The sequence below is a fragment of the Muntiacus reevesi genome, chromosome 2 (genome assembly GCF_963930625.1).
Source record: "Muntiacus reevesi chromosome 2, mMunRee1.1, whole genome shotgun sequence".
In the NCBI taxonomy this organism is placed as follows: domain Eukaryota; kingdom Metazoa; phylum Chordata; class Mammalia; order Artiodactyla; family Cervidae; genus Muntiacus; species Muntiacus reevesi.
In genome coordinates, this window is record NC_089250.1 from 266,503,042 (window position 1) to 266,530,537 (window position 27,496).

General features: G+C 57.7%; 1 protein-coding gene across 1 annotated transcript; it reads right to left on the bottom strand.

Annotated features, from left to right (window-relative positions):
• Positions 1–355: 355 nt before the first annotated feature.
• NAPA (NSF attachment protein alpha) lies at positions 356–26,556 on the bottom strand. Its single transcript, XM_065926401.1, has 11 exons — positions 26,309–26,556; positions 14,807–14,886; positions 11,218–11,334; positions 6,387–6,433; positions 5,136–5,213; positions 4,927–4,982; positions 4,739–4,823; positions 3,836–3,940; positions 2,625–2,693; positions 2,160–2,210; positions 356–1,117 (listed from the first exon to the last, which is right to left on the bottom strand). Exons 1-11 carry the CDS (start codon positions 26,404–26,406, stop codon positions 1,016–1,018), a joined length of 888 nt encoding a protein of 295 aa, XP_065782473.1. The 5' UTR covers positions 26,407–26,556; the 3' UTR covers positions 356–1,015.
• Positions 26,557–27,496: the final 940 nt, after the last annotated feature.

Here is a 27,496-nt window from a genome sequence, read left to right on the forward strand (position 1 = left end):
TCTAGCCATCAGAACACCAGGGAAGTCCCTGCACCTCTCCGTATGTTGCCTGCATCCTCTGCCAGCTCTGGGTTGGGGCGGGGAGCACTGCCATCCATCATCCCAGCTGAGGAAGCCAGGGTCCAGAGGGCCCAGGGCTCAAGACCCCAAGCCTGTGGCCCCTCCCCAGACCAACCATGCTGGGCCTCCCCTCCGGGAAGCTCTGACCCAGTGCATCCTGCCAGGGAAGCTTGCCCTCTTGTTGCCCACAAAGGGTGCCCACAGCCCAAGTGGGGTGACAGGGGGTGGTCAGGAGGGCCAGGAAGATGGGACAGAGGCCTGAGGGTGAGGGGGAGAAAGGTGAAGAGGAGGAGACTTATGCACAAGTGTTGTCTTTATTTCCTTCCTCGGGCAGCTGCGGCTTCCCCCCAACAACACCTGGAAGCGCGGGGAGGAGACGGAGGGGTGGGTGTGGGGACGACCCTCGCAGCTCCAGGGCTGGGTCCATCCTGAGAAGTTGGGGCTGCAGGAGGCTGGGGGCTCCCAGTGCGGGGTGGGAGAAAGGAGCCACACCCTCCTGAGCGGTGAGCGCGAATCACGGTGGCTACGTGGGCCCAGAGTTCAGCCAGGGAGGAAGGTGGAGATAAGACACCGTCTCTGCGACTCAGCTGGCTGGGAGAGAGGCGCCCAGATGCTGACTCCGACCCCCGGCAGCATTCCACAGCGAACAGGCCTGTGCCAGAGAGCCTGCGTGTTGGGGTGGTGAAGGGCAGCTCTGGGGGCTTAAATAAAGGGGCAGGAGGCGAGGGGTGCAGCGAGAACAGTGGGTGACCGTCTGGCCGGTGGCCCGACCTCGGGCGCCCCCGAGGCAGTGCTGAGCCCGCGGGGGGGCTGCAGAGTCCTCGGTGGGAGGGAAGGTCTCACAGCCAGGGTCTCGGGCACCCCTCTCTCTGGGCTCACACAGCGATCCTCACTGGAGGGCCTGGCCGGGGGAGAGCGGATGGGGCGGGGAGATGGGCGCGGGGCCGGGCGGGGCTTAGCGCAGGTCCTCCTCGTCGCCCTGGACGGTCTTCTTGATGCGCAGCAGCATGGTGGTGAGCCACTGGTCCAGCCGGGAGATGGAGTCGTACTCCTTCACCTGTGCGCCGGGCACCGGGCTCGGGGTGAGCGGCCGCCCTGCGCCCGGCCTTGCCTCCCACCGGCCCCGGCCCCAGCCCCACGGGCTCTGTTCAGGATCGTCTAGACGGTCCTGTCAGCCCCCCGTCCCTGAGCAGGGGCGAGGGGATGCGTAGCCCTGACCCCGGCCAGAGCCTCTCCCTTCGTGTCTTTACTGGCTGAAGCATGAGGACTCCCATGGGTGAAAAAAGATTTTACAGCTGGGGAAAAAAAAAAAGTCCAGCTTTCTTATTTCATGGATGGGAATTTGAGGCCTGGAAATGTGACAAAGGCCTGTTCTGAGCACTGCGGGCAGGTGGAAGCAGGGTGGGCAGAAAGAACCCCCGCCTGCTGGGCCCCCTCCTCTCCCATCTCTGGTGCTCTGTCGCTGAGCTTCCCGCCATCCGCCCCCAGCCAGCTGTCTGGGGCGGGATGGACCGGCCGAGCTTGGTCCCTGACATCATTCAGGGGACCATGATTTGTGAGGGGCCCCTGGGGAGAGTCACACTGGACAGATTCAGATCCAGTCTGGGGCACCTGGGCTGGATGTAATAATTCCAGAATGCTCGCCACAGGGTAAGGACAGGGAGAGCATCTCTGTGGGGAGACTGTTATCAGAGAAGCTGCTGGAAAGGGGCCTCCCAAGGCCACCTCTCCTGCACCGCTAGTGCCACCTGCCTCCAGCTTCCTGGGAGGCGAGGGAAGGGGGTCGACATGGCTCACCCCTCCCTCCCTGCACCTCCAGGGTCACCCAGAGCGCCCAATGTGAGACTCCCTCCACTGTTCACCCGGGGGGACTGAGGGGTGCAGAGACCTTGGCCTTCAGGAGCAGACAGACGTGGGTTTGAATCCCAGCTCATCTCTAAGATGGGGAGACTACTCCCTGCACCTCTTGGGGCTACTTGTGAGGGTTCTGGGGTGACGGGAGAAAGGAATCCACAGCCAGGGGCTGGGGCCAGAGACAAAAAGGAGGAAATTCGCAGGACCACTTCTGACGAGGGCAGCCACCCCCACCAGCCACTCACCGCCTCGGTGTAGCTGTCCACATTCTGTTCCTCGTGGGCTTCTAACAACTTCTGCGAAAAAAACAAGGGGTGGGGCTCAGGAGCCACACAGGCCAAGGCCTGACGCGGAGGAGCTCCACACACACAGTATCTGCGTGGGTGAGAGTCAGGGGTGCCCAGGCTGACTGGGAGGAAGGGGCTGTGCTCCAACCTGCCCTCAGCTCGGAAGGTCACTGACATGGAGGATCACCCATGCATGGGTGCCCGTGCGGGTGAGAACCCACAGCCTCCCCGCTCTGCCCCGGCTCCATCTCCGCTTAAGTCTTGTCTCATCCAGAAAACGGGGACCCATGGCAGATGAGATTGGGGCGGGGATAATAAAAGGCCCCTGAGAAACACTGTACAAATCTCAGTGACTGCTAATTGGAGCCCAAGCCCCTGACATGGGAGAGGAGCGGCCCAAGGCCCCCGGCAACACAAACTCACTTTCATCAGCTTGCATTCCCGAGAGTCGGAGAACGCGGGGAACAGCTCCTCGTACTTCTGAACGGCGAGCTGAGCGTCAGCAAGAACGGAGGGGAGGAAGAAGGGAACAAGCTGATGAAGATGCCCTGACAGCTGCAGGGACCTGGGGCTGCTCCAGCCCTAAGTCAGCTGTCTGCACCCCCACCCCAGCCTCCAGACACGGGGCTCTGTGCCTGGTGGAGAGGCTCCCCAGAGCTGAGCTCACCGCCAGCCTGGCTGCAGAGACAGCTGTGGTGGGCGGTGGAGGGGCAGGGGACAGGGGCCCAGGGAGGGAGGCGGCTTCCTCAGGCCGGCGCTCGGGGCCTCTCCCTGTACCCAGGCCCCCAGGTAGGTGCATGTCCCCTGTGCCAGGCCTGACGACTCATGTTTAACCCTCGTGAGGACCCAAGGAGGGTCAAACGATGGTGACTCCTTTTTGCAAGTGGGAAACAGACCCAGAGACGGCAGTGCGGGGCTCGGGACACGTGTTGGGCATCTGAACCGGCCTGACCCCAAAGCCCAGGCTCTCACCTGCCCTAGCAGGTGCCCGCAGAGGGAGGGAGGGTGGGGTCTGGCACACTGTGTGGGTGAGGGCAGGCAGCTGGAGACCCTGGGAAAGCACGGATTCCAGCAGAACCCAGCTCCTCTCCGAGCCCTGACCTTGCTCGTGCTGGGAGGCCCTGAGGACGGCGGGCAGGCAGGCTCTGCTTCAAACATCAGCAGTCAGAAAGGTCTGGACTCCTGGGGCAATTTACTAGCCATGTGGCCTTGAACGAGAGACCCATGTGTCTCAGCCTCAGTGTCTTCCTCTGTGAAGTGGGGCGACCGTGGTGCCACCTCATGGGTTGTGGTAAGGACTCCAAAAATGCTCCCACAGAAGAAAAACCCTGGCACCGAGCAAGCCAGGAGTTGGAAACGCAAAGGGTACAGAGGTGGAGTGAGTGACATCATGGATAGAAAGGCAGGGAGAACAAGCATTTCCTGCCCAAGGGAGCTGCCAGGGCCAGAGAGGAGCGAGGGACCTGCCCCTCCCCTGAGGTTGACAGGTAACTTGGTGTAGTGACAGACACGGTGCTCCAGGGCCAGTCACTCTGTGTGGGGTAACCCTGGGGGGCCCGGGGCCTGGGCTGACCTTGGCCTTTCACCTTGTGTGTATGTGGGGTAACCCTGGGGGGCCCGGGGCCTGGGCTCACCTTGGCGTTGAGCATGTCGATGCAGAAGTGGCAGAGGGCAGCCTTGAAGAAGTAATCTTTGGCGCTGTACTTGAGGAGTGGGCTGTCCATGGCGTTGGTCCCCACCTGCGGGCATGAGGCGGCGGGCAGCCAGAGGGCCGGGTCATTGACAGGCACTTGGGGGCAGCTTGGAACCAGGTCCATGCCCAGCGATGCCCTGTGAACCCAGGACCCCAAGAGCAGGGAAGCCAGAGACCAGCCCCGGGAAAGTCTGCGTCAGGTCTGAGAGACCCAGGACCAGGGCATGTGGGGGGTGGGCGTGTGGCCCCAGGGCCGAGGCAGCTGTCTGTGGGCTCCCGGAGGCGCCCGAGCAGGTGATGGGGGCGGCAGGCCCGCTGTCGGGCTGACAGGAGGCTGGCACGCCAGTGGGCAGAGGGGTGGCAGGCTGCGGAACATGAGGCGGTGCCCGCCCCGCGCTCCTCCGAGGCCAGCTGCCTGCCTGTCTCCCGGCCAGGCTGAGCCCACCAGGGGGCCGCACCCCGCCCAGGACAGAGCCTGCGCACCCAGGGGACGCCCCCTCCCGGGCTCTCCCACCCCCTCTGCAGGCTCCTCAGCTGCCACTGGCCATCCCGAGCCTCACGATTCTTTCCGCTTTTTCCCCGTTTGGGAGTCAGCCTCTCTGCCCGGGAAGCCCTGGTGAGGAGTGTGGGAAGGACTCTCTGGGGAGAGTACAGTGACACCATGTGGGGTCGTGGGTGGAGGGTGCTCAGCCAGGCCAAGCACAAGCTGAGGGCATGGGGGTGACCGACGGCACTGCAGAGAAGTCGGGGGGGAGGGTGGGAGGTGGGGAGAAGGGGTGGCAGCTGGCAGGGTGGGGCGCAGTGCCGTCCTCAGAGAGTGGGGCTCGGGCCTCGCCGTCCCCACCTGCTCGTAGATGTCGATGGCCTTCTGGTACTGCTCCAGCTGCGCTGCGTAGCCGGCCACCTTCAGCAGGCACTTGTTGGCCGAACTGAGGAGGGCAGAGAGAGGGGTGGGGGGGCGTCAGTGGTGGCGGGGCCCAGGGCCTGGGGCCCTTGCCAGGGGCGGGGGCAGGCAGGGGGGCGCCCGGGTACCTGTTGGACTCCTCGCCTTTGTAGTAGTCTGCGGACTGCTCGTAGTGGGCGATGGCCTGGGGAGACACGGGGCGGGGGAGAGGGGCTCAGGAGGCCTTCATCACCCACGGGCCCGGCTCTGTTGCGCCCCAGGCCCCCAGCCTGGTCCCAGAGGACTAGCCGCAGCAGCCCTCCCCACCACTGGCCAGGCTGGGCCCCCTGCTGCCCACCTTCTCGATGTCCACCAGCTCCGTCTCGTAGATCTCCGCGATGGAGATGTGGTGCTTGGCCGCGATGGTGAAGCGGCCCTGGGTGAGACAAGAGAAGGGGCCGTCAGTGATGACGGGGTCCCGGGTGCTCCACCCAGCTCAACCACATGCCCCCTGTCTCGACTCCCGATCTCCTGAAATGGATTCTCAGCCCTCGGCCACCTGTGGGAGGGGAGGTCCTCCAAGGAGGGTGCCAGAGGCAGGGGGGCACGAGGCTTACGAGGGAGGCTCTCATGTGACAGGCCTGGGTCTGAGTGCTGCCCTGACTGAGTGACCGTGGGCATGTCCCCCACACCCAGCCTCCATGGGGCACAGCAGATGGGGCGACACCAGAAATACGTGCACTGGGGCTGGCCAGAGGCCTCGGCCGGGGGCACATGTGACTGGTCCAGAGAGGCGGGAGGAACAGCCCAGAGTCCAGGGCTGAGGACCCAAACGTCCCCACCGTCCGAGAGAGAGCCTGCCTCCTGACCTCCCCTCCCGTGTGGTCAGATGGCCCTTCTCCTTATCCACTCTCCAGCTCCCCCCGCAGGCGCCCAGGGCCTTCCCCAAGGTGGCCCGGCTCCCAGAGGGGCTGAGTACCTCCTGCCCGCCTCCACCCAGTGGTGGTTCCCGTGCCTGCCGCTCCGGAGCCTGAACTGCCCAGCGCAGCGTCTCCTGCAGCACCCGGCAGGGATAACTACGCTGCAGCAGACAGCGTCTCCCGGACCCGCTGGGGCAGGACGAGTGTCCCTGCCGGGGGGGGGGACCTGGCTTGGGGCCTCGGGCTGGCTCCCTAGGCGCGGACCAGCAGCCGGGCCTCATCTGTGGATGGGGATGCTCCTTGGGGCGGGGTGGGGGCTGAGTTCACTCTGGGCCAGGGGAGGCTGGGGAAGGGGAAACTCCACGGACACGTGAGGGTCCCAACAGAGGTAATGCCTCCAAGTGAGAACAATGATGGCCTATGGGGGGCTGGAGACAGGACCTGGGGAGGGGCCGTCTGCCCCCCGCATGTGCTGGGAGCTGCCACCAGGAGCCAGGCTGGCACAGAGCTGTGGGAGGACCCAGCCAGCCCAATGCGGTGCCGGGGACGGTCCCCTGTCCCCCTCCGCCTCCCCTCCTGGTCTCTCACCTGCTCTCGGGGCCAGGGGAGGGGAGGGGTGGGGAGGCAATATGGCAGGGCTTGAAGCGGGTAAGGGGAGGGAGGGAGACAGGACACGCAGTGACGCTTACCATGTCTGTGTAGATCTCAATTGCTCTCATCAAGCAGTTAATGGCCTCTGAAGAGAGAACAAGGGAGGCGAGGAGGAGAAATGAGAAAGTGAAGTCGTTTCAGCAGAGGCCAAGGAGAGGAGGCAGGCGTGGGGCTGCCGTGGAGGGCTCAGCGGGCACTGGGAGGGGGACAGGCTGACGATTCTGGGCACAGAGGGGTACAGGGGGCCCAGAGCCCCGGGAAACTTGATCTGACTCATTAATACTGCTGACTGTGGCCTCCTGGGCACGTGCTGGGAGCCCTGCCCATGCGGCTGCCGTCCCCCCCCGGGGTCACCACGATGTCATCACCTTCCCAGTGATCCTGGGACAGGGCGCAGCCGGCACCGTGTCAGACTCCCTGGGGGTTTGAAGCCAGACCTGCCGAGGCCCTGCACTCGGGGACGAGCTGCTAGCAGACGTAGCCAAGCCTGACACTGGAGGGACACCCAGGTCCTGCCCGGGCTCCACCACACTTCCATGGCGGGAACCTGAACCAGCCGTGCGCCCTGCCCCTGCCTGGCCTCCACCGTGGCAGGAAGTGGCAGGGTGCCGTGACCCCGAGGCCCCCGCCATATCCCCGTGTGCCCATCAGCCCGGCACCGCTGCCTGCCAGCTCCTCAGACCATAGGTGTCACCGACAAAACACACACCGGGGTGGCGCTCAGGAGGAAGAACTGGGGTACCTCTGTTGTACTCTCTTGCGCGACATTTTAAAATTGGAACTTTAAGAAAGGTTTTGTTTTTTTTTTTTTGACAAGTTATTTGGAGGAGAGAGAAGCATGAGTGGGAGGCATTTTCTAGCAGATAGAGATGAGCTCTCGGGTGGATGTTTTTTTAAACATCATTTTAATGCATCTCGGGAGGACAGGGCGTTGGGGGAGGTAGGAAGAGGAGGACAGAGAGCCTGGACAGACCACAGCAGGTGGGCTCTGAGCTGGGGCACGGCTGAGCGTTCACCCACAGTCTGGGGCATCAGGAAGGCTCCTGGCCTGCCTCTAGGCTTCAGCGTCAGCAGGGCCCACCAGGCTAAGATGCCACCAGAAGGCACAGGCCCGGTGCTGCTTTCAAGGGGGGCTCAAGGTCTCATCGCCCAGGGAGATGCATCGACAGAGGCTCTTAGCCTCAGACCTGTGGCTGGTCCTTCAGGGAGTCCACAAGCCCCACCCCCCCCAACTCACAGGCTAAAAGGGGGTGTCTGAGAGCTATTCTGGGGGACGGAGGCTTGGGAGGTTGGGTGCCAAGGCCTCAGGGGAACCCCAAAAGACCAGAGAAGGTACACCACGGGGTGAAGGTTGTGAGGCTGACAAGTGGAAGCCTGGGGCAGCAGGGAAGAGGAAAAAGGGGCAGGAGAGGAGGAGGGGAGAGAGAATGCCACGGACAAATACAGCCAGAGAAAGCAATGTGACTGTCTCTCACACACACACATGCTCACACGCTCTGTGACAGAGAATTTCCCAAAGCAACTGATGAGCTAACAACGCAGTCGTAAGGATGCTAAAAAGCCAGGAGGCAGGGCTGTAGCACTTGGGCTCTGCACACCCCATTCTGCCCTGTCCTCCACCCTGGGGGTTGGATGCAGCCAGTAGGGGCCTCCCTGTAAGCAACTCGGGGGCTCCCTCTCCTGGAATGCTGGGGCACACAGCTTGGTCTCTGCAGGCCAAGGGGGCAAAGGCTGCCCCTGGTGAGCTCAGAGCCCTGGAGGCAGAGAGGCTGGAAGCTCCCGGTCAAGAGAGGAACCCTGCCCCCACCCACAGCAGCCGCCCAGGGCCCGCTGGCACTGGCCTGAGTGCTGTTGGCCAAAGGGCCCCTGCAGCGGGGGAGGAGGGTGCACGCGCAGCCAGCAGTGTGGATTCACACGATTCACACAGGGTTGAGGCCCCTCGCTCCAGGACACCTCTCCCTGCAAGCGCAGGCTGCCAGCTGACACCCCAGCTGGCACGCTAGCGGACAAGCTGCTGACACGTGGCTACAACCGGCTTATCTCCAGTCTCTGGGACCCCAGCCGTAGACAGCCCCGCACAGCCAGGGACAAGCACCGCAAACCCCAGCAACCTGACCCCCCATCCACCTGCGAAAACCTGGAGCTCCAGGTGGGGTGAAGGCGGTGCTCAGGCCCAGACGGGAAGGCACTGGCCTTAGGGAGACTGGACTTCTGAGTAAAACAGGGGCAGATCGCAGAACCCCACGAAGCAGCGGAATGGGTAAAAGGAAGATGCCATGTGTCTGCTACACAGCAGACCCAGAGAATGGCAGTGAGGTGAGGGGAGCAGACGGGAGAGGGTGAGTGGGGGTGCACATGCACACAGCCCTGTACCAGGCGGGCAGGGTAAGGGGCCTCCCGGCCTGAGTCTACTCAGCGGCCGCCGGAACCAGCAGGGCAACTCCGGGGAACCAATGACCGCTATGGCAGCACCTCCCCACTCCCAACCACCATGGGGCGGCAGGCTACCCCCGGCCCACACTCAGGGCAGACTCTAGAGGGAGAGAAAGGCAGGCACCAAATCCCGCCTTCCGCCCTGGCCGCCCTGAGGCGCAGGCTCAGCTGCCTATCCGGGGGCGGGAGGGGGGCTTCCAGGACTCCCGCAGGAAGCTCGGACACAGGTGGAGGTGTCTGAGGCAGAGGAGGCCAGCGAGGTCCCAAGGAGCAGACCGCCTGCGTGCGGAAACCAGGCAGGGATCCACACGGGCCCTCTGGCTCTGATTCACAAGGCAAGTGGCCAGGCCAGGCCTCCACCTGACAAGGGCTGGGGCCACCCCTTCCAGATGTTTATCCCACGCTGGTGTCGGGCTGGGCCCGTCTGTGCTTTAGCTCACGTGTGACCTCTGCTTTCCCTGATCAGGAAGTGGAGATCAAAAGGCGTAGATGATGGCCCCAGGTCACAGGACAACAGGCTCCCACGGGCCTCAGAGACCAGTGAGCCCCACCCTCCTTGAGTGGGGGGGTGGTCAGTCATGAGGCAGGGGTGCTGGGAGCCCCTTCAACACTGCCCCCTGCTCAGCGACAAGAACCTCTGACCCCGGCCCTGCCCATAAGGCTCTCCCCTGCGCCACGGGGCCTTCCGTTCCCCAAGAGCCACAGCCAGTGCCAAACCTGCCCCGCCTCGGCCTCCGCATCCAGGGCAGAGAAGCAGGCTGGCTGATGCTGAGACAAACCAGGTTGCCCTCTGTGCCCCACGACGGGCATGTCATACCCAACCACCGCCGCCTGCCCACCTGACACCTCAGCCATCCTCTGTGCTTCTGGAGGCCAGGCATGGGTCACACCCCAACCTGGGCCCTAGCGTCCCCCACACACCACAGAGACCGGCTTCCAGCTGAAAAGCCTCAGATCAGAAGCTGGGGAAGGACGCCACATGCTAGTACCCAGTGGGGCCTCTCCGCCGGAAGTGCTGGGGCTTGTTTAAAAGGCAAATCTGCCCCATGCACTTGCTGAGAAGCCCAGCCTCAGCTTCCACCCCAGGAACCAGTCCTTCCAGTCACTCTGGGGGTGGCGGGTGCCTGGGCAGCATTTCCTGGTCGACCAGTTCCCCAGAGAGAAGGCAGGCTGGGGGCAAGGGTGGGACCCTCTGAGGGGGATGCGCAGACTTCCCAGGGTGATTCAAGCTGAAAATGAATGTATGGTCATCACTGCAGTCCTGACCCGAACCCTGGCTCCTTGTCACATCACCACGTGGCCTGCTGCAGCTCAGCGCTAACCAGCCAGGTGCGCTCAGCTCTGGGCAGAGTCACCGGGACATACATGGTCATGAAGTTTCCCCTTGGTTCGAGCCGGGCTGAGCATACCATGTGACCACCGAGGCCAACGTCTTAGAGACACCTGGCTGCAGAGGAGCAGCCCAGCAAGACTGGGGACAGAGAACAGGTATTTGGCCCGCAAAGACATCAAACCCTTGACTGGGAACCAAAACGTTGTGGTGGTGATGATGAATTCACCACCAATGCCCCAGAGCTGGCATGTGAACTGGGGCTCACAGATCCTTGGAGAGACCCCAGGCACTGGTGCAAATTGCCCTCTCTCGGGAAGGACAAGCCTTTATTCCAAGATGATGCATCTCCCCCTTTTTTTTTAATTAATATTCGTGCATTTCCCATTCTCTTGTGAGTGGACAGTCACAATAGATGGTCGTTTAAAAAAAAAAAAGCCTTTTGCTTGTTAAAATTAAAAGTTGGCAACCCATGTCTGGCACCAAGATTTAAAAAAAAACAAAAAACACTAAAATTCCAGCCCCCCCCAAATCCAACAGTCTGGTACCCATTGAGCCGTGCATCTACTTTAGATGAGCCCGGCGGGGAACAAACACGGTTTCCTCATGGTGAGTCAGCCCCAAACTGGGCTTCGGTCCCCAACACGCTCTCATCTGAAGGAACTTACTCTTTGGCAACCGCATCTCTGCTCGGCTCTCTCCGATCCCCCAACCCTGGGGCTAAAGGAAGCCAGGTCAGGATAATTTCCGCTCCTTTTTCGGCAGAGACTCCTACCTGGCTGGTCTCAGAACCCCCTCCCGCCCCCTCCGCGTGTTAATTCTGACAACAGAACAGATTTTCCTCTCTCCTGGGCATGCGGTGGGTCTGAAATGTAACTCCCACTCCCACATGCTCCCAGGCTCCCAGAGGGGCGCCATCAGCTGCAGGCACAGAGCAGGAGGGGGAGGCGGAGGCTGGGAGCCAAAGAGAGGCAGCCGGACGCCAGGCGGAAGGGAGCCAATTCTCGAGTTAAAGTGCAAGCATGGCCCGGTGTGGCGTGGCTGAAAACCTGAGGCCTTCTCTGGAGGGGGCTCAGCTGGTGCTCGGGGTTTGCAGAGGCCCTCACCTTGGGGGTCGGCTTTCTTGAACGCGTTGCCGGCGTCCACGAAGCAGGTGGCCGCATCGTGCTTGCTCTGCAGTTGCAGGTGCAGCTGGGCCGCCTGGCAGAAAGCGCTTCCGGCAGCTGGAACAGAAGAGGGTAAGTTCTGCCTTAGAGGGGGGCTCCAGGCTCTGGAAGCCACTCAGATGACGCCTGGGGAGGGGGCTGAGCTCTCCTGAGTCCCTGAGAGAGGAGGAGACTGGCCTGGGGGAGCTGAGGTGCAGGCCTGGACCTCAGGCCGACCTCAGGCCACCTGATCCCAGCAGCGCCCCCGCCCCCACCCCATCCCCACGCTTTCCCCACCCCTGGGGAGCCTGGAACCAGCATTCCAGACTGCATTGTGGGATGGGGCCGGGTGGGGGTGCTCGGGAAAAAATGGGCAATCAAGACCCAGCTGCACCACACCCCCCACCACCTCCCCCGACAGCTCCCAGCTCTTCCGGTCTAACTCCCCAGCTCCTCTGTCCACATTCCAGTCTCTCCTGGGAGAACTCACAGGGTCCAGGCTCCTAGGAGGTTCATGTCCAGAAGGGGAAAGGGGATGTGGACGCCGTGAACTTGAGCGTGTACGTGAGTTCTCAGTCGCTCAGGCGTGTCTGACTCATGGACGGTCGCCCGCTAGGTTACTCTGTCCATGGGATTGTCCAGGCAAGAATGCTGGAGTGGGTTGCCACTTCCTTCTCCAGGAGGATCTTCCTGACCCAGAGTCAGGAAGACTCACATGTCCTGCGTCTCCTGCCCTGGCAGATGGGTTTTTAACCCCTGAGCCATCTGGGAAGCCCCTATGAACGTGAGCGCGTGGGGACAGTGCCCACGGGTGGAGAGCAGCTGCGGCGACCACACCGAAGCCCGGGCTGTCCTGTACTTAGCCGCCCCGTCACCTTCCACAGGTCTGTTCCCGCGTCTCCATCTCCTAATGTGACTTGTGGGAGACAGAGCGAGCCCTCCTCTTCTAGGAGTGGGAGTTGTGCTAACTGGGAGCCCCAGTGGCCATGTCCAGCTCCGTCCTGAAGCCCCTGCCCCTCCTCCTCCTCCAGCTGACCCCGAATCACGGAATTCCTGAGCTGCAGGAAGACAAGCGGGCCGGCCCTGTCCTATACCTTTAGAGCAGGAAACTAAACTTAGCCACCCAGGTTTTCACTGTGTCTGATCTTTCCTTTTTTAAGGGTTCCAAACTTGAGTGCAGAATTTCCAGAAAGGTAGTATCATTGGGGGAAAAAAAATGGCTTAAGATTTTTGTTTGACTATTTGGGGGAGGGAGAGAGGTGACAAATTTTAGAAGAAAAGCAGCATCCACGTGATTGAAAAAGAAATCTTTTAACAGTATTTTGTTTTTGGGGTGAGCATAAAAATACACACAGAATCTGGCTCCAGGCACAGTGTATGCTATGAAAGCTCAGTAGAAACTCTTCTGATTTTCAGGAAACCAAAAATACTCTCAGAGGAGGAGAGTCCATTTTGCCCACTGCCTCCACACCCGCCTCTGTGGCCCTGCCCCAGGTTTCATTTCCTTTGCAGTCAGAAGTCAGAAGCTCCTCCCTGGGTTTCAACACTGTCTTTGCTTGATATTCTTGATCCAATCTTGCTGCTTTTTTTAAAAGTTGGAGTATATAAAAAAAAAAATAAATAAAATAAAATAAAATTGGAGTATAGTTGACTTATGATGTTCTGATGTTACGTTAGTTTCAGATGTACAGCAAAGTGGATCAATGATACATATTATATATACATATTATTGTTTTTCAGGCGCTCAGTTGTGTCCGACTCTGCAACCCTGTGGACTTCAGCACGCAAGGCTTCCCTGTCCTTCACTATCTCCCAGAGTCTGCTCAAATTCACATCCATTGAACTGGTGATGCTATCTAACCATATTATTCTCTACTGCTCCCTTCTCCTCCTGCCCACAATCTTTCCCAGCATCAGGGTCTCTTCCAATGAGTCGGCTTTTCACATCATGTGGCCAAGGTATTGGTGCTTCAGCGCACACACACACACACACACACACACACACACACACGCGCGCGTTTTAGATTCGTTCCCCATATAGACCATTACAGAGTATTGTGTAGAGTTCCCTGTGCTGTACAGCAGGTCATTACTAGTTACAATCTTGCCGATGTTTGAAGCCTTGTTATGAAATTAGCCCTGGAAGGGCTCAAGTGTTGGCTTTCTAAACCTCTCCTCCAGGCCCTCAGGTAGTTCCCAAACAGGTCTCTGGCCCCTCAGACCTCAAGGAGCCCCTCCCCGCCTGCCCGCCTCTCCTCGGGGAACATGGCTCAAGCCGCAGCCTTGCCAGGGTCTGACTGTAATCTTCCTGGCTGAATCAGAGGGGCTACTCCGCCCACCAACACAGGCCTGAGTCTCTAGAGCCACGTGACCTGGGATGCCCTCTTCCGGGCAGAGGCCCTAATGACGCTGTCCGTGTGCGCGTGTGTCCTGCTCCAGCTGGAGAGAGTGCGCACAGATGGCTGGGGCCGGGGACCTTGTCAGCGCTCCTGCAGTGTGCCAATCTGCTGACCGGAGTCCTCAAAGGGCTTTCCCTCCCCCTCCAGAGGGAGGGGTGCTGCTGACACGAGTGAGGAGTGGAGCTGCTGCCCTGCTGGGCCGATCGGCCTATGTGAGGACAGCTGAGCCCACACCACAGCCCCGCGGGGTCAGGACTGTTCCCTTCCCCGCTGTCCTCTGAGGAGAGGCCAGGTAACTTCCCCAGGGTCACGTGGCCAGTCTGAGCTGGGACACAAATGCCACTCGGGACTCCAAAGGTCAGGAAGCCACAGGGAACTGTTCAGGCTCCAGAGCCAGAGTTCTGGCTTCTGAATTCTGCTTCAGCCACTCACTCGTCGTGGCGTGCTGGGCAAAGGGCTAGGCCAAGCCTGTTTTCAAGTCTGTGCAATGGGGATATTAATAGTACTGACCCTCATGGGGCTGCTGTGATGGTTTAATTAAACAATGCCTGCTTGGTGCTTAAGGGAGTGCTCAGTAAATGGAGCCATGGTTAATGTTATTGCTGGACCCACTTGAACGTCCCTCAGCCCAGGATTCAGACTCTGATGGAAGAGTCAGGGAACTGTTTCCGGGGAAACCTGGAATTCTTGTTTAAGTAGATGTGTGTGATTCATAACACACTGTTGGCTTCAGGTGTGCCGCAGAGTGGTTCAGCTACACACGTATACCTTTTCTGACTCTTTCCCATTATAGGCTATCATGAGACAGTGAGTATAGGTCCCTGTGCTACAGTCAATCCTTGGAAACCTGACATTCTGAATTTAAGGAGAAACCCCTTAAAGAGTTCACCAATCCACATGGGTCTATCTGAATTCAATAATCTATTATTGATCCTAATCATCTAAATCCGCTCTCCCAGGCCCTGGGACCCAAGCTGTAAAATAACCCAGTGGGCTCAAAACAACCAGACAGTAGGCCAGCGGCTCTGTAGAGGCAGCGATGGTGTTAGAGAACGGGGCCTGCAAGGCTGACCCCTCAGTCAGGCCTTCAGGACGGGGAGCTGAGGGGAAAGAGACAGAGCCATGGAGGGGCTCTAGCAGGGATCACATACCACTCCAGTTTTTGGCCATTTTGAACATGTTCGCTGCTCTGGCGTAGATTTCGCATGCTTCCTCTATTTTGGATGAGCCTCTGGGAAAAAGAAAAGGAAAAAATGGTAAGAAGATCTGATCTGGAACCAAGAGAAAGCACGCCTTCCGCCCCAGCAACAGTGGAGATGTGCCCTTATGTGTTTGGATGGCAGCCCCCACTTTCCCGTGAAGCCAGCCTTGTGAGTCCAGCTGCAGCTCGGGCCTCTGCGTGGGCTCAAGGGAGACAGAGCCAGCAGCCCCCACCCCCTCTCATATTTGTCTAGGCCCTCAACGGGCTGATCCAGGCTGCACCCTCATGGCAGGGACCCTTCCTGACCACCCCCAGAAGCCCCGCCTCTGACAGTCTCCTCCACTTTCTGCTCAGATGCTCAGGGGCTCCCATGCTTTCTGCAAATCCCTTTCCCCATGACACTGCAAAGCATTCCGGGAGAGGAGTCCAGCCGTGGATGCTGAGTCCCTTCCTCAGTCTTAACACCCTGCAGCTGTTCCGTGAAGGCCTCTCAACCCTAAAAGCGTGTCACCGCCCATTCACTACTAGGCAGGCATGTAATAATACACACACAGAAAGAAATATTGTTTTTAAGTAAGCACATAGAAAATTCCCGTTTGTGTTAAAACAAAAAAAGTGAGACCAGAAACATACATGTAAACAGCATATTACTGAAAAAATACACACAGAAAATAGTTACCGTGTTTTACTCTAAGGTGGGGTCTGTAGAACTGGGGTGCCAGGTGTGGGGGACACACTTATATTCCTTTTTAGTACTGTCTGAATTTTAAAAGCATCTACAATATTTTACTTACTCGAGAAAAAAAAGTGCATGTATTTAAATATTAAGGTTTACATCGGGCCGCGTGGTCCAGGAGTGAATTACACTCCTAGCAATTTATCCTATGAAACTAAGGTACAAGGATGCTCAAAACAGGACTGTTTAAAGTGGCAAAATCACGGGGATTCCCTGGCGGTCCAGTGGTTAGGACTCAGGGCTTTCACTGCTGTGGCTGGGATTCAGTTTCTGGTTGGGGAACTAAGATCCTGCACACTATGTGGTGAGGCCATAAATAAATAAATAAAATGGGAAAATAATAGCCTTCAAAACATTGTGAAACAATAGGAACTTGGAAGGTTCAGGGAATGTACATTTAAAAAAAAAATAAAGCTCCCCATATGGGCAGCTTTACCCAGCTTTCCGACCTCCAAGCAGTACAGATGAACCTCTTTCCTGAATTGGGGGGCCCTTCATTAGTACCTCATCCGCAAGGCCCCTCCATGTCCTTCTGCTGTTTCAGCTTCTATAATCCAGCCAGGATGAGCCCATAAGGTCTGAGTGTCAGTGTTCAAACGCCCACCGCCCATATAACTCAGGAGAACGAAACGCACAGGCTCAGGAGTCCCACCAAATGGATTTTACATTTTCTCCTCCCTGACATCAAGCAGTGTTGCGTTTTGAAGAGAAGAGAAGAGGCGGGTATTTTCTGATGAGATGACACAAAATTGTCTTCACTCTCCCACCCCTCATCCCTGTTGTCAACCGGCCCTGGAACCTTGCCAACCCCAGCCGCAGAGGGTGAGGGTGTCTGGGGTGATCCTGGGTGCTATGCAGGGAGCACCCCTGCCCTCCGCACTGCTAGTGCGCTGGGGCCAATCTGCATACTTTGGGCTCATGTCAGATGTCTGCTGCAATCATCAAGCCAGAGCCACCCTCCCTGGAGACTCTGCTCAGTAGGCCTGGGCTGGGGCCTGGACTCAGGATTTGCAAGGACGGCCCCAGATGACTCAGCCAATCAGGTGAGTAGGGGAGGAAAGAAGCTGATCCAGACCGACCTCTTGGGAAGCAGCCACCGGTGACCTGTCTCATCAGGTGATGTTGGAAGGTGATAGCTCCAGGGTGGGCTGGCCAGGACAGGTATCCTGGCCTCCTGAATCCAAGTCCACCAGGTAAGGGTCTTTTTTTTATTTTTTAAGGGTCTTCTTTAGCTGAAACCTCTCTCCTCTGCCCTCTGGGGCTGGGCAGACACTGCCTCCACCCTAAGTGGTCCCTAAGACGCACTCCCCCACACTCACCCTGCTGGGTCCCACTGTCTTCTCCCCTCAGCTGCATAACGCACTGTGGGCCAGGGGCCCATCTGGAGAGACTTCCTCAGAACCCACTTCTGGTCTTGGAGAGGTTATGAACATTGACCAGCTTTGGGCAGAAGAGATTTCAAAAGGGTTCCCAGAGGGACCGTCCCTGGAAGGTTCTCTTGGAAGAACCAGGTGCATTCACTGACCGCGCTCTCAGGTCTACCCCCTCCCACGAATCCCCGAGGGCATCCTTCCCTTCTCAGTGGGTGCAGAGAAGTCCCGTCCAGACCCCACTGTCCTCGGAGAAACCTCAGGCTCCCAGATAGTAGGAATGGCCCATCCCACCCCAGCGAGGCCCAAAGGCGGGTGATCAGTCATGAGCAGAGTCAGCCCCGGCCGGCTCCCCGCAGCTCAGTGGGATGGAACAGACTCAGACACAGAGCCTGTTGGCTGCTAGGCTGAAATTCTATGATCCCAGGCTAAGCTGAGCCAACCCTGTGCTGGGTCAGTCATTCTAACCTTGGGGTGGAAAAGCCACAGAGATTAACATCTGCTCAAGCCTCTGGGCCAGCCTCCTCAATGCTTGGGTCCTGGCCAGATCCCTGGCCAGGTGATGACAGAAGACTCTCTGGAGTGCCAATCTCTTGCAAGTGGAGACACTGAAGGGGAAACTTGTTTTGCCCCGGGTCCCTGGCAGACCCCAGAGGAGAAGCTGTTCACACAGCCATTTATTCACGGGGGGGACAAACATCTCTGCATTGAGGATGTGCCAGGCACTGCAGGGGACAGCAGCACACAAAGGGGAAGGACCTGACCTTGGTAAACAGGACATCAGCAAGACCCTTCCAGAGGGACCGGGAGGCGAGGGGCTTCTTTGAATGGGCAGGTCAGAGAAAGGCTCTGTAACTGTTGAGATTTTCAACTTAGTCCTCACAGATGACTCAGGAGCACCACGCAGAGAGGGAAGTGCACAGCGGTAGCAGTCACGGGATGTGCAAAGGCCCCGAGACACAAACAACCCCGTCCAGGTCAAGGAAGAGAAGGGGGCCAGGAGGCCTACGCTGCAGGCAGTGGCGGGGTGCGAGGCTGAAGAGGCAGGCAGGGGACCCCTGGCTGGCAGCCAGGAGAAGGGTCCAGGCCCTATAACAAGGAGGGTCCTGGAAATGAAAGGAGGGGCAGAAGACCCCAGCTCCTCTGCTTTTCCAAGGTGTCTCCCCATGGGACAAATCTGCATGGCTCACTATAGGACTCCTCTTCTGGAGGAGTTAGGCTGTCAGGAGTTAGGTCAGGCCACTTCATGTCACTTATCCAAGGGCGGTCTCCCTGACAAAACCCACCAATTCCCTGAGGGAAGGAAAGCAGGCCTCCCTCGGACCCCTGCCCAACTGCCAGAGAAGCTGGCTGAGCCCAGGGGGCGGTGCCTGTGACAGCTGGCCGTCTCTCCCCCTCCGATCCCCCCAAGCTGCCTGTGCTCCTCGCTTCCCATCCCACGGCTCCTCCGAGCCACGCCGGGAATAGACAGAACCAGTTTGGGCCGGCCTGGAGCAGGGCGGTCTATAATTACCCCCACTCAGCTCTGCCTTCTCCCCCCTCCCAAGGCGGAGGAAGCAGTCTCAGGTCTCCCAGGCACGGCCACCAGCCTCCAGCGGCTTCCATATGGAGGGAGGGAGCTGTGCCAGGAAGGCACAGACGGCCCGGTGGGACCCGGGCCAGGGGGTCCGCAGGGCAACACCTCAGCCTCGCTCCTTCCTTCCTCGGTCCTCTGGGCACTTCCTGGAGCCCAGAAACACGTCACATGTCACAACCCACCCACCCGCAGTCTCTGGGGGCCCTCAGAAGGCAATGCAGATGGAGTCACTCCCACTTTAAGTCCTCACTCAGTCGTGTCTGACTCTTTGACTCCACGGACTATACAGTCCATGGGATTCTCCAGAGCAGAATACTGGAGCGGGTAGCCGTTCCCTTCTCCAGGGTATCTTCCCAACCCAGGGATCAAACCCAGGTCTCCCGCATTGCAGGAGAGATTTACTAGCTGAGCCACCAGGGAAGACCTGTCCTTCTGTGGTGCCCAAGCCAGCGGCCCTGGGTCCTCTCCTCAGCCTGGAGGTCCCCACCTTGATTCTCAGCCACTGCCCAGGTGGGTCAGTCTGGCCCTCCCCTCCTTCTCCACTGTCCATCCTCATGACTCCATACAGCGGCTAGCTGGGCACGGCCTGAAACAGCACAGCGATCCCCACAGTCACCCTCCAGGTCTGAGCCTGGAGAGAGAGGCGGGGGCGGCCCACAGAGGCTTGGGGGCTGGCCCAAGGCCCAAGCCTCTCACTCACTCAGCAATCCGGGGGCCTCCTTTCCATGTCTGAGAGTCTCTTGGAAAAACGGGGCAAGGCCCCTCCCTGCTCTGGCCTCGTCTCTTGATTAAACAGCCAGCACTGCTCAGGCTCCTCTCACCTGAGGAGCAGATGCTGCTGTCAGCTGGGGTTGTTGTTCGTGTCCAACTCTTTGCAACCCCATGGACTGCAGCACACCAGGCTTTCCTGTTCACCACCAACTCCTAGAGTTTGCGCAAACTCATGTCCATTGAGTCAGTGATGCCATCCAACCACTTCATCCTACTGCCCACTTCTCATCCTGCCTTCAATCTTTCCCAGCATCAGGGGTTTTTCCAGTGAGCCGGCTCTTTGCATCAGGTGGCCAAAATATTGGGGCTTCGGCATCAGTTCTTCCAATGATATTCAGGGTTGATTTCCTTTAGGACTGACTGGTTTGATCTCTCTGACATCCAAGGGACTCTCAAGAGTCTTCTCCAGCACTACAGTTCAAAAGCATCAATTCTTCGGCCTTCTTATGGTCCAACTCTCACATCCATGCGTGACTACTAGAAAAACCACAGTTTTGACTATACAGACCTTTGTCAGCAGAGTGATATCTCTGCTTTTTAATGGAAAGGGATTCACTAAGCCAACCCCCTCCCTACGTCCCAGAGCCCGAGCCCTCCTTGTGGTGCAGCAAGTGAAGGAACATCAGACAACAGCGAAGACCCCCCGGCCAAGGGAGCAGCGGGCGGTCCCCAGCCTTGCCCTGCTGTTGACTGCATAGGGCTGTCGGGGCTCTGGTCATCCCTCAGCATCTCTGCCCACAAGCCCTACGCCCCTCACAGGCTCTGCAATGCGCCAAGATCCCGCAGAGCAGGGCCTGGCCCCAACGTGATTGCACAGGCCCCAGAAGGAGGGAAAAATTCAGTGTTTCATGCTAACTGCCCAGCTCTGAAATGCCTGGCTGGGCAAGGGGGAGACAGAGAATGGACTAGGGGGCCCAGAGACCTGGGCTGAAATCAGCCCCGGGCACTCTGCAAGCTGTGTGACTTGGGAGAGCTATCCCTGCGCCTCAGTTTCTTCATCTGTAAAATGGAGACAATGAGCCTGACCTGGGAGGTGTCTTTGTGAGGCTCAGAGCACGCGCACGACTGGATGCTATTATAGGAAGGAGGAGAGAGACGCTCCAAGGGCTGCCAGCCGGCAGCAGGAAGTCTAGAGTTGCTTGGGGTTGGTGGAAAATCTGAGGAGCACAGTCAGGCAGGCCTGGATTTCAGTGCCGGCTCGTGGCACCCCAGCCCCTGCTTCCTCGTGGGGAAGTGGTGAGAAGACTCCACCCCTGCAGGCCTGCTGGAGGCACGAGGAACCCCGCAGGAGAGTGCCCACGACACAGCAGGTGCTCAGCCAACAAGAGCGTCACTCTCACCAGGCTGGGGAAGAGAGCAGGTTCCTACTGTTCACTTCCTACTGCATCTTGGGTTTCATCTCCCCACCCCAGCTACGCCAAGGAGCGCCCCTCCTCTGGTTTCCAGAGAGCCTGGGGCCTCCCACCTACCCCACCCCCAGCACATCCCAGTGCCTTCCGGACCATGAGCTCAAAGGCAGAGGCCAGGCGCCTTCCTGTGGTTCTTACACTGATCCCCTGTGTGCCCCAACAGGCTTCCTTCATCCCAGCCAGAGCGCCCAGGGGTTCCTGTTCTTAAAAGATGCTTCTGGGGCTTCCCTTGGGGCTCAGTGGTAAAGAGGCTGCCTGCCAATGCAGGAGATTCAGGTTTGACCCCTGATCCGGGAAGATCCCACATGCTGCAGAGCAACTCGGCCATGGGTCACACCAAGACAACTGAACCTGTGCTCTAGAGCCCCGGAGGCACACCCACAGCGACATCACGCCTGACAACAGGCGAGTAGTCCCCACTCGCTGCAACTAGGGAAAAGCCTGCACAGCAAGGAAGAAACCACAACTAATAAATATTTACTTTAAAAAAAAAAAAAAAACGCTTTTGAAAGAGCCTTGCTGCTTAATGACGTGAAAGTCGCTCAGTTGTGTCCAACTCTACGTGACCCCACGGACTATACAGTCCATGGAATTCTCCAGGCCAGAATACTGGAGTGAGTAGCCTTTCCCTTCTCCAGGGGATCTTCCTAACCGAGGTCTCCCGCACTGCAGGTGGATTCTTTACCAGCTGAGCCACAAAGGAATCCCTTGCCTCTTAGTAGCCCCAGCCTAAACAGGAGCATCCATACCTCTGTGTGACCACCTCCACCAAGACAGGCAGAACCCTCAGACTGCAAAAACATGAGGGCTGGGTTCCTTGGAAACCCCTCAGGAAAGCCTGCACTCTGAACCTGGGCAAGAGCCGCTGAGTTCTGAGTGGGGGTCCTGGCAGTTGGCAGCGATCAGTGAATCAGTGCCCAATTCACTGGCATCAGAGGTTCTGTGTGCTCTGCAGGCGGAGAGCGGTCTGGAAGCCATCACTCCCACCCCAGGCTCAGCCAAGGGCCCGGGGGACACCCACCCAGACCTTGGCCCCAGTCTCTGGTCAGGTAGGTCTCAGGAAAGCCAGCCTCCAGGGCTCCTGAGGATTACTGGTGCCCAAGGACAGTTCAAGCAGGAACCGTGTCACCATGATCTCCTGGCTGCTGTCCGTATACACAACACAGCACCCTGTTATCTCTAGCTCTCCAGGACTTCAGGCTCAACTTCTGAATACAACACCCAATATTAATAACAGCAGCAAACATTTAATAAACACTCACCAGGATCGCAATACTTTACATGCATAACCTCAGTCTCTCCTTACAACAACCCCAGGGAGTATGTATCACTCTGACTTTCATTTCACACATGAAGAAACTAGCTAAATACATTTGTATTGGAGTGGAAGGAAGTTTTTATTTTGGATGTGGGAGAGGGAGTCAGGGGGAGATGTCAGGGAGGGGAAAGCCCAAGAGAACAGAAGCACTGTTTGAAATCCCGAAGGGGCACGGCAAGGAAGTCTGGGTCCACCGGGATCTGGAAGGGAGAGAAAGTGCATCTTGCTTTTTCCCTCTCCTTTTCCACAATTACGCTGTGTTTGGGAAATTGCCACCTTTCTGCTTCCAGGGCAGAAGTCGGGGCCACTCTCCCATCTCCTGAGCCCTGTCTGGGAGCTGAGGGAGGGGAAGGCAGCAGGAGGGAAGGAACAGAAGCAGCTTGGATCTGAGAGCTGGCTGGTACTGCCTCCCTCCCAGGCTGCTGGTGCGCCAAAGCCCCCTAGTGTCTGGCGGCTCTGAAACAACAAAGGGCAAAGGGCTTAACATCCCAGGCAACCAGGCTGCCCTGGATCCCAGGCAGGCGCGACCCTGCCTGGCCCTTTTGATCTGAGCACAGACCTCTCAAACTGGAATGCTGCCATCACTGAGGTTCCTGAAAGGGGAAGGGGGAGCTGGAGGGAGTAGCTGAGCCCTGACACTCCCTCCTGCATTCCCACAATGGGAGGCCTTGAGAAAAGATGGCTTGTCAAACGTGGAAGCCAAGCAACCCCAGCTCCAGAGGGCAGGTTTCAGAAGTGGTTCCTGCCCGCAAGGCATGTCCTCCTGGGTTGGCCTTTAGGACAGACAGGTTCTGGCAGGCTGGTCTCGGTCTCCATCTGCAACCCTGCCCTGCACCACTGCAAGTGCTCTTAGAGCTGAAGGCTCTGGGATGAACACACCTGCTCTTCTTTCTTTCAGACCTTTGGAGAAAAATGCCATGTGGGCGGGGAAGATGGGGAAATCAGAGGAAGGAAACTCCCTGAGACGCCTAGTTTGCCAACATCCTCCTAAATGGAGTGCCCAGAAATGGGCCTGAGCTTCAAAGAAAAACTCTAGATAGCAGCAAGAGGGCTCTGGGATAAGACAGGCCTGGGTATGAACGCCAATGCCCACTCAGCGGAAGACTGGGCACAAAGATCCCTAACTCTAACCCCTACATGTCCACCTCCAGAAGGACGTTTTGAGGACCACATGAGAGGATGCACATCAAGTGCCTGCCCCAGACCTGAATCAGAGTCAGAGTGAGCCCTTAATAAATGTGATCAGATATTATTACTGTGACTGCCTTCACTCTCCCCCACACCAGCTGCTGGAGTCCTTTATAAACAGGAGGTCTTCAGCACTGGCTCTCCTGTGAACTAAATGTTTGTGTCCCCTGCCAAAACTCGTGTGTTGAAATGTGATGCTATGAGGAGGTGGGGCCTTTGGGAGGTGACTAGGTCACGAGGGTGGGCCCTTCATGACTCGGATTAGTGCCCTTACAAAAGGCACCACAAAGAGCTAGTTCACCCTGTCTCCTGCCCTTCCACAATGTGAGGACACAGTGAAACGACAGCTGTCTGAGGCAGCAGGTCCTCACCAAGAACCAGACCTGCCACGATCTTGAACTTCTTGGCCTCCAAAAATGTGAGAAATAAATTTCTGATGGTTATAAGGCACTGGGTTTACGGTATTTTGTTACAGCAGCCCGAACAGCCTAAAACAGGCCATTAAAATCCTCAATGCTCTCCAGCACCTCCGCAAATCCAAGCCTTTTCTCAAAAGGTCCTCCGGGATGGGGCCTGGTTCTTGTTCAGTCTCATCCCCTTCTGCCCATTCTACCTTTACGGGCTGACACAGAGCCCCCTGGATTAAACCTTCAGATGCTGACCTTCACACCTCTGGGCCTTGCTCAAGCTGCCTCCTCTGTTGGAAGCAGTGCTCTCCCACCAGAGACCACCCGTGGAACTCCTGCTCATCCTCTCAGATGGAGGCTTCTCCCTGGGACCCAGCCCTGGCTCTCTGGATCTTAGCTCCCCATCATTTCCGGACGAACCTCCCCTCACCGTAGACCTCTGTTCACACAACTCCCACTGCCTGGAACACCCTCTCCAGTCCCCACTCCTATGGCACCTCCCAGGGTTCCCGGGGGCCCAGCTCATTCCTCACCAGGGCCTTCCTTAAGTTCATGCAGCTTCCTCTCAGGTCAGGAATCTCCCACCAATGATAAAATGCAGCCCTTAATCACATGTAACAATTCTGCTTTACTAGTGTGTTAGCAAGTCTTCATCTTGCCTTCCCAGCCAGGTGACAAAGTGTTTCAGGCCCTGACTTGGCTGCTCCCTCCAAGCATGACCCAACAGTACACTAATCCCCAGTCCAAAGGGACCAGACACCAAAAGCCCCCCAGTAAAACCATGACCTAACTGAAAACTCAGCTCGTGGCCCCACCCCAAAACACTGCACTTGAATTTCTCTTCTTGTGAAGGAAGCAGAAACACAGACACCCTCTCCCCACTCTCGGCCTCTAAAAGAAAACATTCCTCACCTAATCAATACAGTCCATCAGCCCCGGATGTTTTTCCACACTAGGTAGGTCTCAGCCAGGTTACTCAAGTTCTTGCGGTGGGTAAGTAAACATTATCCACCCTGTGTAACAATGAGCGGTTCCCATCTCCTCTCCTGGGAGAACCCTCCTCCTCATTTCTTACCAACCTCCTAACGCCGTCTCTCCTAAAGCCCCAATCCCTCCCCTGTAAACCCCTTCCTCAGCCTCTGCCTCTCTGCTGCCAGGCTCCATGGCCCCTCCTCACAGTTCCTCCTAACTCTCTACACACTCGCCTGTTCCCCTGCAGCTCTCCTCCCAGTTCAAGAGCAACATAACCTTCCTCAGTCCTCCCGGGCTCTCTCTCCACCAGAGGTCTCAAGCCCCTCCCCTAACCCTATCAAGTCCCCATGGCCCGAGTTCCTTCCGCAACCCCTTTCAGCTCCTTACTCATCACACAGTCTCTCCCTGTTCTGACAGCCCCCTACTCCCACTTCTCGCATCAACCCCCTACCTTAATCACCATCAGTCCTGAACAGGCTCCATACCTGTTTCCTTCCTGGAAATGACATTGATGGTAGCTAACACTTTCAGAGTGATAACCACGTCCCAGGCTCAATTCCACACCCTTTACATGTGCTCTACTTCAATACTAGTAGCAAATGCCTGAGACAGGTTTCTCTTAAGACACCCCCCCCCCCAAATAAGGGAAGTTAAACAGTTTGCCCAAGGTCAAGAAATGGCAGAGCCTAGGCTTCTGACCTGAGCTTTTAACCCTCCTCAGCCACTAAAATTCCTCAAAACGACAGTCATCAAAACAACTTTTATGAACCAACATGAACTCATGTGAAATGTCTGCCACAAGCATTAGGTGTTGGTTCTGTTTCCCAGCCCCCTTCAGCCCTACCCTGGGCATGCCAATCTCACCCTGCTCACACTGCACGCCCCATATTTACTCAAAGATCACACGGTAGGCCTCTGGCCCCTAGGTTTTCTTATCTCCCTCATCTCTCCTTTTTATCCCACCAATTCCTAAATCAAGCTTCACCCCCACTTGGTCTCCAGCCTCCCAGCCCTCTTCAGCCTTCACTCCACCACCCCAGAGATTCCTCTGTTCAGATCTCACTTAGCAGTCAGGTCTCCTTACACTAGTCACCTGTGATCAGGGCCATATTCACCTGAGACACCTCACGCAACTCAGACTGGGTTCATCAATCGTAGGATCATCTTAGCCCTGACGCCCGGGCCAGAGTTCACATAAATCCATCACCCCAGGTCTCAGAAAGGGGACGCCCTCGGGCCCAAGTTCTCAGTCAGTCTCAGGCCCCAAGACTCCCGTCTGGGATCTTTCAAATAGGCTCTCCTTGAGCTCCAAAAGGCTTCCTGGCCTGGCTTCCCTCCACGCTCCTTCGGTTCCTGCAGGCCACATTCCCTTCAAGGCCTGAGACTGTATTCCCTTGGCCCTTTGGCCCATCTCCAGCCTGGGGTCCCTTCCTGCCTCCAGATGGTTTCGCCTCGGCCCGGGTGTCCTCAGCCCACGGCCTCAGTCCACAATCTCGGACAGTCTCTCCTCAAATTATGCTGTCTGTGCCACAGTCCGGCGTCCTGGCCATGGTTTTAGTCTCTTCTGCCGCCTTAGACCATGTCCGTAAGCCACAATCCCCCGCGTCCTCTAGGCTCGAGCCCTTCGTCTCTACCGCCGCCCCAGGACATGACTCCTCCGTCCTCTCAGCCGAGGTCCCGGCCGACCCCTGCGCGCGGTTCTTACCCAAAGAGGCCCGAGAAGAAGGACTGCGAGTTCTTCACTTTGCGCTCCGCCTCGGCCAGCAACGCCATTGCCTCCGCCTCCTTCCCGGAGTTGTCCATAGCGGCTGCAAAAGTACTCAGCAAACCGCCGGAGCCCGGCCCTCGGAGAACTCAGCTACGGCCGGGTCGCAGGAGACAGATCGGGAGAGCTTAGTGGGCAGCGTTGACGTCGCACCGGCGCGCGCCTCCTGAGGCCAGGAACCACGTGATTTGAGCTGGCCAACCAACGGCCGCGTAGCGCGGCTTGCGCACCGGAGACCACGCCCTCTCCGGCCGAAGCACGCCGCCCCGTGATTCACGGCCTCCAATCAGCGACCCGATTTTTAACGCATGCGCATGTATCTGCTTTAGTGTACCTGGTGCACTGGTTGATAGCCCACGTGACTCCACATAAGCCAATCATAGCCCTCACCGCCAAGGACCCGCCTCCGGGGGCTAGCTTTCTGGCTCCTCCTCCACCAATCAACTTCAGCCTTTGGCTCAGTCTGTGACTTTCCCTGCGGAATTTCGACCCTAGTCAGCTGATCACTGATCGTCACGTGATAGCTCCATGCCGGAAGACGCTGCCAATCCTCGCCTGGGTTTGACAGCTCTTTTGCGCAGAGCTCAGTCTCCGCCTCCTCTCTTTACCTCCTGAAGGTCTCTTTCACTGGGAAAGGCGTCAGTGGGTAAGAAGGAAAGCGGTCTGTTTTCTTGCGCCCTCTGTCGACCTATGCCGAAATTGGTTTGGGAAGGCCAGTGAAGGCGGCATATCTCATTTTATTGTGTTTTACTTTCTTGCCCTTCCAAGATACAGTTAAAAAAAAAAAAAAAACAAATTGAAGGTTTGTGGCAATCCTGCATTAAGCAGGTCTCTCAGAGCTGTGCGGTTTCCCAAACAGCATTGACTCATTTAGTGTCTCAATGTCATGTTTAATAATTCTCACAATATTTTAAAGATTTTTGTTACTCTTGTTAGGATGACCTGTGGTTGGTGACCTTTGATGTTATTATTAGGACTGGCTCAGATAATGATTAGTATTTTTTAGCAATAAGTTATTTCTAAATTATACATTTCTAAAATAATGCTGCTGCACCCTTAATAGACTGAAGTATTCTTGCCTGGTGAGTTACATGGACAGAGGAGCCTGGCCGGCTAAAGTTCATGGGG

Bases quoted from the DNA above. Each gene is read 5' to 3' on its own strand.
- NAPA (XM_065926401.1), bottom strand. From the start codon at position 26,406: ATGGACAACTCCGGGAAGGAGGCGGAGGCAATGGCGTTGCTGGCCGAG. The intron at 11,335-14,806 runs GTATGTGATCCC...CTTCTGTTCCAG, and splicing joins AATGGCCAAAAACTGGAGTG to CTGCCGGAAGCGCTTTCTGC. The intron at 4,824-4,926 runs GTACCCGGGCGC...TGCCCTCCTCAG, and splicing joins AAAGGCGAGGAGTCCAACAG to TTCGGCCAACAAGTGCCTGC.